The following is a 9,938-nucleotide window of genomic DNA, read 5'->3' on the forward strand; positions in this document are numbered from 1 at the left end:
AGACAAATTGACATTCACTGATTCAACAATTCCTTAATATACGTATCTGTTTCATATACACGATGGAGGCTTGCCTGCCACTTCAGTTTGCCAGATTGATTGAGGTAACTAATCTGCTCCTACAGTAACAGTAACAGCCTGTTAATGTCCCACTGCTGGGCTAAGGCCTCCTCTCCCTTTTGAGGAGAAGGTTTGGAGCTTATTCCACCACGCTGCTCCAATGCGGGTTGGTAGAATACACATGTGGCAGAATTTCAATGAAATTAGACACATGCAGGTTTCCTCACGATGTTTTCCTTCACCGTTAAGCACGAGATGAATTATAAACACAAATTAAGCACATGAAAATTCAGTGGTGCTTGCCCGGGTTTGAACCCGCGATCATCGGTTAAGATTCACGCGTTCTTACCACTAGGCCATCTCGGCTTATATCTGCTCCTAGGGATATTACATTGGTACCTAATTTTCTATTTGAACACTAACATTGTCACGCAGTTTCATCAGCAATATATATAGATTATGTAAAATGTATTATTATTGTGAAACCGCTTTATTGCACACAAAAGAAAAAAATGATAAATACAAGTAAAAAAGAAAAACAAAAGCTTAAGAATAGCCATGATTTATAAACATAATTGCGGACTGTAATATGATGCATGCAAGGGTCTTATCACTGACCTAAGCCTGAACAAATTGATTATCAAACTTTGTCATAAATTTAATTTTTACGTTAATTTATTAATAAATAATGCATATTGTTCATTAAAAGGTTTGTAGAGGATAACAATGCCGGGAGTCATTGTTTGTTGATTTTCAGGCATGATAAGTAAATATAATTGTGTTCAATTAAAATAATTATGAGATTTAATTGAAAAGAATAACCACTTAGTTTCCCGTCGATTCTTTTTATTATAAAATAGGTTGGCGGAAGGGCAAATGTACCTGATGGTATGTGGTTAGCACTACATAAACATTGGTACTGTGAGAAATATCAACCATTTCTTACATCGCCAATGCGCCACCAACCTTGGGAACTAAGATGTTATGTTCCTTGTGCCTTGGCTCACTCACATTTCAAACCGGAACACAACGATACTAGAATGTCTGATGAGTGGGTGCTAAATAACCATGCGGGCTTGCACAAAGCAATACCACCAAGTAAAAAGTTCCTCATCTTAGACTTTACACGAGGACGTTGGTAGCAAGATTTAATATAATCTTATAAAATGATATTTTCTTAGTGGTAAGTACTATAATAATAATTATAATAACACAGATTATAAATAATTATTTCTACTCGCAACAAAATTCATAAAAGACCAAAATCCAAAGAGTTAACAATATTGAAACTCTTTTTCTAACTGTCAAAATTTTCTGAGACGAATTTAATCTGTCAAAACATTCATAACTTTTGTGCTACTTTTTTATAACGTTATTTTTATAATGTCCTATTGGTAAGTGCCTACATATTTACGTAACTTTTTATTGTTTATATAAAATGAAAGTTATATTGACGGATTACGTAAATCCGTTTACCTATTACGTGAATATTTAAATGCTAACGATTTTTAAGACCCGCTCTGACGACATGATATAAATTAGAATCTAAAAACACAAAGGTGCAGATAAAGATTTCACTTACCTTTTACTATAGCAAAATATACATTCTATGTTTTGCTAAGTATTTTTTGTAGGCGTTTCAAGAATTTTGTACGTAAGTTTTAACGAATGGATTTCGGCTAGATGTAGAAAATTAAACTGAATGTCAATAATTAAATTAATTAAAGAAACTATTGCATGATATTGCTTTGTTTTGGGATTTCTCCTAGCATATGTTTTGCTACCTTAACCAAACTAATATTTTCCATTATATATACATAAATAATTTCTCGTGTTGATTAGTTGTTCGCAGTGCAGTTTTACAGCTCAGTTTGAAAGTGCTTTGATGATGCATCGCCAACTACATCACGAACAGCCAACGGATTGGGATTTCAAACCTGGCATATCTAATGTTAGTCATAATCCGCGCGCGGTCAGAAAGGGTTACGACCTTTTGGAACTGAAATAGGACGTTTTGTTACCTCATATTTATTAATGTGATTTTCGCTCGTGATTTTTACAAAACGCTTAAAGGGATTTATTAAAGAGATATATTTTTGTAATTAGTTTATGCAAAATATTTTTTTAAATTTAAACATACATCCATACAAACTCCTTAACATATAAACATACCTATATAGACATCATCTGAAAAATCGTTACACCCTCTTTTGGTGTCATTATATATCCGACTCAGTCGGATATATACTGTTCATTTATTCTGTTTCATTCATACTGTTCTATGATAACGCTTCGCTTCGAAAACTTTCGTTTTCGATTTAATTTAATAAAATTCCACCCCATTCTGGCAGCACGTGTAAAATTTGTATAACTAGAATACTTTACAGTATATTATTGAAATAATCAGACTTCTAAGAAAACTAAAAGGTAAGTCATTCTTTAAACGATATAACGCCGTCTTAACGCCTCTTATAAAGGGTCGGATAATATTTCCACACAATGAGTATTGTGATTTAATTTGTAAATAATATTTTTTAATCTTTTTATTTAATTAACTTATTAGATATTTATACTTATATTCAATCCCATAATTTTTTAACTATTATATTAAAAAAAACAGGAAATACGTCATTTATAATAAATCAATATCAGAAAACTATCAATTTTAAATTACGTAATTATATAGTAAACAAATATTACCTCAGATGAATGTAAAACAAAAACATTTTTTTTTATAGTATAGTTAGGCGCACAAGCATATGGGCCACCTGATGGTAAGTCACCAACGACCGTAGACATTGACATTGCAAGAAATAGAACTAAGATGTTATGTCCCTTGTGCCTGTAATTACACTGGCTCACTCTCCCTTCAAACCGGAACACAACAATACCAAGCTAATACTGCTATTTTGCGGTAGAATATCTGATGAGTGAGTGGTACCTACCTAGACGAACTTTACAAAGCCCTACCACCAGAAGACCTACCTTACCTAATTCGTAGTAGATCCGTAGGTAGCAAGCCATCGGTAGCTTTTAAGTGACGCCTCGTATATAATCCGTAAGCAAAACGTTTCTATGTGTGACGGGCATTAGCCAAGCTGACTAAAGTAGTTACGGCCTTATAAACGTTGCTTGGCGTATGTTTAATTAAACACTTATTTCTCTCTTTCTGTCATTATTGATTTGACATTCGAAAGAATAAGACACAACATTGTTTAACTAATCACTCGGTAAATAACGTTTTTACTAAGATCGTTAGTTTTCAAGATTCCATAACAATTTGTTTTTTTTTTTTTTCATTTTTAGACAAAATCGAATACAGTACCTCGTGCAGCATGTTTGGATAAATCTTTACCGGCGAGTTCAGAAAAACAAGGATTGAAATGTAAGTTTCGTGCTTGATAATTATAAAAAATAGCTGCCTTAGTTCTTATATATACAAATATGCTCACGTATTCCCCTCCTCTTACAACCCGGGTTCCTTCAAACGAGGCGTGAAGAGGCATCTTGCGGGCCGGCAAGGCGAAGGCGGCTAGTGCAGAACGTTTTTCCCGTCTGTACTGGCCGTCGTCGCGTTTGGACTCTACTACCACTTACCATCAGGTGGAGTAGAGTCATTTGCCCTCCCGGCGAATACAAAAAAAAAAAATTATAAATGCGAAAGTAACTCTGTCTGTATGTTACGCCTTCACGGCTATACCACTGAACTGATTTTGATAAGGTTTTATATGTATCGAGCTTGAACTCCAAGGAAAGACTTTTTTTATCTAATAAAGTGGGAGTTTGCTCTTCCTTACATAAAAACGCTTATAAAAGTATTCTTAATTAATAATTTGTGATGCAGTCACACGCACGTCATCCGCGACTCGTTTGTTCGATAAACTCCGTGCCCGCATCTGTCGCAGTAAGACGTTGTTTGCGCATCCCGAAGAGGGTGATCGCCATGCCTATGTCGGTGATATGAGCTTGAGGAAATGTATGGTTAGTGTATAAAATATTCTTTTCTTGATAATTTTCTTAACATTATTATAAAAAAATATATTCGATTCGCTGTGTGTGTGTGATCTTTCACGGAGTGATTGTGTAACGTCCTAGTAAAGTAAGATCCTGTAAATATTGCACTGCTGGTCTAAGACCTTATTAGGCTTGGAAGTTATTTCGCTACGACTGAATACTTTAAATAAACAGACTGGCATACTAATACTAACTAATGTTTATTTTCATTTTAGTAACGAATAGGTAAATTAATTTAATAAAAAGCAGTTATTTTGTAATCACAGACAGATACTACAAATTTTATTTTTTATGTAGAGTTTTTTTATGTTTCTCTCTCTCTCTTTCATAATTGATTTGACATTCGAAAGAAGAAGACTCAGCATTGTTTAAATATGTGTCCCTAAACTAGTCATCCGATTTTAATTAAACTAGTAAATTATTCTGCGTAGGGCAGCGAAGACCCTAAAAATAAAAATAATTGCTTTGTATATTTGTCTTTATATTTAGAACTTATTTACCGAGATGGGTTAGCTAGTTAATTATATAAAAATCAATCAATCAATAGCCATTCGTAGTCTGCTAAACTGGCTCTTATAATGTGCGCCAAAGCTCCCCGTCCTCCGTCTTCCGCATCGAGTCAGTACCCGCCACCTTCTTAAGGTCATCGGTCCACCTGGCTGGATGGCGCCCTACGCTAATCTAATTTCTGATATTATCCTTCAAAAATAATCCGAGCGTAGCTCGCTCCATAGCACGCTGAGCGACTTTCAATTTGTGGACTATTCCCGCAGTTATATAAAAATAACATGATCAATATGTTCAAATAATAATAATTCAACCACAAACCGCCATTTGAGTCCGTTAAAGTAATTGGTGCACCTTTATGTACAAAAAAGCCCCTTTACCATTCGACTAGTAAATATATTTAATTGACAGCAGCTTGTAGAAGATATGCGGGTTGGTATTGTATTATGTTATGTTTGCAACGATGGCGCCCAAATAATCCATCCATTCATCGAAACAAAATCATGCAACGATATACAATTACAATTGTTATGTTCGTTATGCTATCACGTCGCAATTACTCAATCGATCATCATGGTATTTTGCATACACGTTGTCAGGGGTATAGAAAGGGACATGTTTTTTTACGCTGGACAAACCCTGCAAACCAATACATAACAATACTAAGTTTTGCTGTTTTGCGGTAGAATATGTAATGATGAGTGATATCAACCCCGTTTGGGTTATCTTACACAAATCACTACCATCAAGTAGAATAATATATAAATTCTATAATTTAGTTTACCTTGATTCCGTTTTAAGGTTCGACTCTATATTTAAAGTAAAAAAAACATTTCAGGATTTATCCGGACAAAGCGAATGTACATCGAAGGCTATGAAAGATCTGGGGTCAAGTGTGAGTGGGGTGATCGAACCATTACGAGAACACAACGAGATCTTTTCATGTCACTTGTGTCCTTTTGATGCTGATCGGTGGGTTCAAAAATTGTTTTGGAAATAGTTGATATAGCCTAGAATATTTCTTATGTATAGCCTTTTCCAACAACAGGAGGAGTACAGATAAATAAACAATATTAAAATTGTACTGACATAATTGTTTGTATATCTATATTGTTCGTTAAAGGTTCGAGAATAAAAAATTTAAATCTGATATCGGAATTATAAAAGATTTTTTTTACCCTTAGTATTTGGGCCACATGATGATAAATGATCACCACCCATGTTATGTCCCTTGTGCCTGTGCTTAAGTTACACTGGCTCATTCACCCTTCAAATCAGAACACAGCAATACAAAGAATGGCTGTTTTGCGATAGAACATCTGATGAGTTAGTGGTACCAGAGGGGCTTGCACAAAACAATAGAGTTTAGTCAAGTAGTGTTAAATTATAAATAAAGTTATTAATTAAGAACTATTCGTAATGCGTAATATAGTAGAATAATAAGCAAATCACTTTTTCGTTTGAAATAATAATATCCTGGGACATTTTTTCACACACGGCCATTAGATCCCAAATTAAGCTTGTACAAAGCTTATACTATGAAAACCAGACAACTGATACACTACATATACTGTTTTCTTTTGTAAATAAATACTTATATAGATATTTACACCCAGACTCAGGACAAACAGACATGTTCATGCACACAATTATCTGTCCTGGGTGGGAATCGAACCCACAACCTTCGGAGTGAAAGGCAAGCATCCACCAACCACGCCAACCGGCTCGTCAATAGCGTATTCTTACAGTGGGTAACATTATTTTAAATCAAAACTATTGCAGGATAACAATACTAGACAGACATCTCTTAAACGATCATAAAATTGGTCTAGATAATCTTCTTAAGCTAGTTATGGATAAAACGAAGGTAGGTATCACAGAAGATAACACAGCACAAACTTACGGTATAAGACAATCATATTACAAACCGCCAGATGAAATAATTGAAGATGGAGAATTTGTGATAGAAACAGTTTCGCCTAAAATAAAAATATTGAAACATGCCTCAAGCAACACAGACTTGGTTTGGACAGATATATCTGTTATTAAAAGAAATAATAAAGATAAATCAAAAGATATAGAAAGTATAAATGACAAACCTATAGATGAGTGTGATAAAAATGTTCTGTACGCGAAAATGGAAACACTTAATGATTACATGTCGAAATTTGTTGATTCTTCAAACAATCTAAAAAAAGTATTAACAAAAGAATTCGATCAAAATAATTCAGGGAGTAAAAGAAATGATAAACCCTATTTTAATCTTGGACTGGGAGAGTAAGTTTACTTCTAAATGTTAAAATTCATGTCAAATTTTTTTACATTCTTATGTATATATATGTTTATTTCGTATATCACAATTTGACTCAAATTTTGTATTTAGATAAGATTTTCCTTTTTAAATTTATCTATATAGGCCCTCCTATTAAGAATTATTAATTATTAGAGTTAAGATTCACGCGTTCTTACCACTCACCTTCTCCTCAAAATGGAGAGGAGGCCTTAGCCCAGCAGTGGGACATTAACAGGCTGTTAATGTACTGTACTATAATTATTAGAGTCGAGCAAAATGCAGTCGTCTAGGTATTAGATCGCAGGAGAAAGTATAACCGTTAATTTCCCTTTCTTTAGGTTGGACCCAATATAGTCTAAAGTCCTCTATTTATATAATGCTATATAGCTAATGATTGTGATAAATTACGACCTAAGTTAATCGATGTTTTTCGATCATTCAATGCATTACTGGTCTTTAAACTATTTTTATGTTTAGTCAAGATTCACCGAGAGATTGGGAACGAGCTCATAGCGAAAAACTAGAGAGGAACCGAAAGAAATGTGACGAAAATCGGTGCGTTAGTATATTATTATATATAGTTACGCAAGGATGACTTCAGTTATTATTTGTAATATAATTTTCTTGTTACAGAGGTGAGAAGATGAAGTTTTCTTCGGAGAGTTTTTACTTTTGACATTTTCATGTATTAAGTGCTTTATAAATAAATATCTGATCACTGTAGTGGTGTATCATTTATAAGTTAATCTTTTCCAATTATAAAATTTTATTATTAATTATTATGTCACGGGATGAAAGACCATTAGGTGGTAGGGCTTTGTGCACGCCCCGTGTGAGTATATACCAACCATTCCTAACATATTCTACAGACAGTATTATTGTGACCCAGTTTGAATATCGAAGTGTAACTAAAGCAAAGTACATAACATCTTAGTTCTCAAGGTTAGTGGTGCGTTAATGGTGTAAAGGATGGTAATATTTCTTATAGTGGCAAAGTCTATGGACAGTGATGGTCACCTAGCTAGTTTAAATAAATAAAGAAAAAATATTAAAATCAATTGCAAAATTTTAATAACACAATATAGTTAATTTCTATAATAAGAGCTGCATCCTATACATGAATGTTTGGGTGTTTGTTTTGTTCGCAGTGGTTCCGACAATTTGGACAAGCAGGATTTAAACGATGTTGATAGTGGCACATCATATGAATACAATTTTCACATCTCTCGTTTGTTTGGAAACACTCGAAAGAATCACCGCTAGACATTTTGTAATTAGTGTGGCAATTTATTGGTGATTTACTCTTTGTATCTTTTTCTACGTTAGTAGTTTTCACGACAGGCAACACCCTTGGACCGTTCCGTATCATTGGTCTGTTCGGAATTTCTAAGTTTTGAGCGATTCCATATTTTCTTACGCTTGCAAACATCCTGTTGACTTCTTCGACTGCGTCTTTCGATTTCGTTTTTTCTTTCAAAGATTTTTTCAACTCCTCCAATTTCATTTGCGGTATTGATGATGATTTTCGATTGATCAGATCCATTGAAAATTGAGAAGTTTTAGTTGCTTCTGGTTGACAATTTATAATGACACACTTATTATTTTGCATTCGACTATTTTCTTCAATTGAACAGTAAAATATTTTACTAAGAGTCAACTTTGGAACTTCTGTCCCGTTTTCTTCTGTGTTAACACTTGCATCCTTTAATATTATAGTTTTAGATTTGTCTGTATGTTTTTTATTTTGAAATACAGTTAACACTTCGTTCAACAGCGACATTCCTTGCGTGATATCTGGTTGAGAAGTCTGTATGATTTTCCCACGTTTTTCTTTTCCATCTCGTAAAGATTTGTCTGTTTTATGGTTATCATTACTTTTATTAACATTATGAGCGTATTGTTCTACGCAATTGTTATTTTCATGGTCGTAGCTTTTTCGACAAATAGGACAATACTTTGATTTTCGATTATTACTTTCGTTGTATTTATAATCTTCCTTGGAAGGTTTTCGATTTAAGCATATGGAACATATGTATCGGTTTTGAATGTTTTCACAATCAACCCTGTCTTCAGTCATATTTTTAGCGATATTATATTTATACGTTGTTATATTTATTTCAATGCTTTTGTAATTGGGACTGGATATCATGTGAACTGTTAATTTTGAAAACAATAATAGAAAATTAATACTAATAATTGTTTTTAAACAATATTTTTTAAATATTAAGGAATAAAACGTCTTACCACATTGATTTTAGGTCATTTGAACTTTCATATATATAATAATGTTAAAAAGTTATGTAAAATGTGTAAAGAATAAGTTATGCCTTAAAAAGGATTTTTATAAGTGACATTGACAATTTAAATTTATTTTAATTGCATTAAAAAGATTATGTTTTTCATGAATTTCTTCATTTTATATACAACGAAAACATATTAATTACTTAAATTTTATTAACTAACTTACAAGAGCATAAGCTTAACTTAAGAGTGTGAGCGATAAATAATGTTAAATTTATTTTTAAAATTATGAAAACATAAAATTCTTATTTGAGTAATAATTTTGACTGATCAAATATAAAAATTAAGAAAAGATGTTTAAATGTCAAAATATGTTGTAAAAATCTGTCAGAACGTTAAAAATTGTAGTAAATATAATGAAAATAATAATGTGAAGTTTAGCTCATTAAAAAGTTTTTATTTCGTAAGAAAAACTGATAAAAATGAATATAAGGCACGAAGGATATAATGATAAATAAGAAGAAATGCTATATGCTAGACGTGTTTGTCTAACGAGTGATAAAAACGGTGGTCTCGATGACGAACACGAGTACAGACAAGGTTACTTTACAGGAAGCATTGAAAACGCTAAAGATTTCGAATGTCAATGTAAAATTGATATATGTACTTGTAAACGAACAAAGCACAAAGAACGATATTTCAATTCGCATCAAGTATATAGATCTCAGAGGTACACTTCACGAGGTTTTGCAGACGTGGGCGTTGGTAGTGTGAAGACTGTTTGTAGGAAAAGAGTAAGGCGGATTTACTTACCTGAGTCGGA

General features: G+C 33.0%; 2 protein-coding genes across 2 annotated transcripts; one reads left to right on the forward strand and one right to left on the reverse strand.

Annotated features, from left to right (window-relative positions):
- The first annotated feature begins 1,437 nt into the window (after positions 1–1,437).
- On the forward strand, positions 1,438–7,597 carry LOC126779109 (suppressor of presenilin protein 4-like). The gene is made up of 8 exons (XM_050502952.1): positions 1,438–1,454; positions 1,903–2,011; positions 3,367–3,445; positions 3,905–4,041; positions 5,420–5,553; positions 6,364–6,858; positions 7,352–7,429; positions 7,508–7,597. Exons 1-8 carry the CDS (start codon positions 1,444–1,446, stop codon positions 7,548–7,550), a joined length of 1,086 nt encoding a protein of 361 aa, XP_050358909.1. The 5' UTR covers positions 1,438–1,443; the 3' UTR covers positions 7,551–7,597.
- Positions 7,598–7,938: 341 nt separating this feature from the next.
- LOC126779113 (uncharacterized) lies at positions 7,939–9,203 on the reverse strand. The gene is made up of 2 exons (XM_050502956.1): positions 9,119–9,203; positions 7,939–9,028 (listed from the first exon to the last, which is right to left on the reverse strand). The coding sequence occupies exon 2, from the start codon at positions 9,021–9,023 to the stop codon at positions 7,986–7,988; it is 1,038 nt and encodes a 345-aa protein (XP_050358913.1). The 5' UTR covers positions 9,024–9,028; positions 9,119–9,203; the 3' UTR covers positions 7,939–7,985.
- Between the last annotated feature and the right edge of the window lie 735 nt (positions 9,204–9,938).

The sequence above is a fragment of the Nymphalis io genome, chromosome 28 (assembly GCF_905147045.1).
Source record: "Nymphalis io chromosome 28, ilAglIoxx1.1, whole genome shotgun sequence".
Classification (NCBI taxonomy): Eukaryota; Metazoa; Arthropoda; class Insecta; order Lepidoptera; family Nymphalidae; genus Nymphalis; species Nymphalis io.

What these genes read in the sequence shown, in the direction of transcription:
- LOC126779109 (XM_050502952.1), top strand. An exon ending in TTTAATCTTGGACTGGGAGA is followed by an intron (nt 6,859 to 7,351) that starts GTAAGTTTACTT and finishes TTTTATGTTTAG; the next exon opens with TCAAGATTCACCGAGAGATT. An exon ending in AAGAAATGTGACGAAAATCG is followed by an intron (nt 7,430 to 7,507) that starts GTGCGTTAGTAT and finishes TTCTTGTTACAG; the next exon opens with AGGTGAGAAGATGAAGTTTT.
- LOC126779113 (XM_050502956.1), bottom strand. Translation starts at nt 9,023, where the DNA reads ATGATATCCAGTCCCAATTACAAAAGCATTGAAATAAATATAACAACG.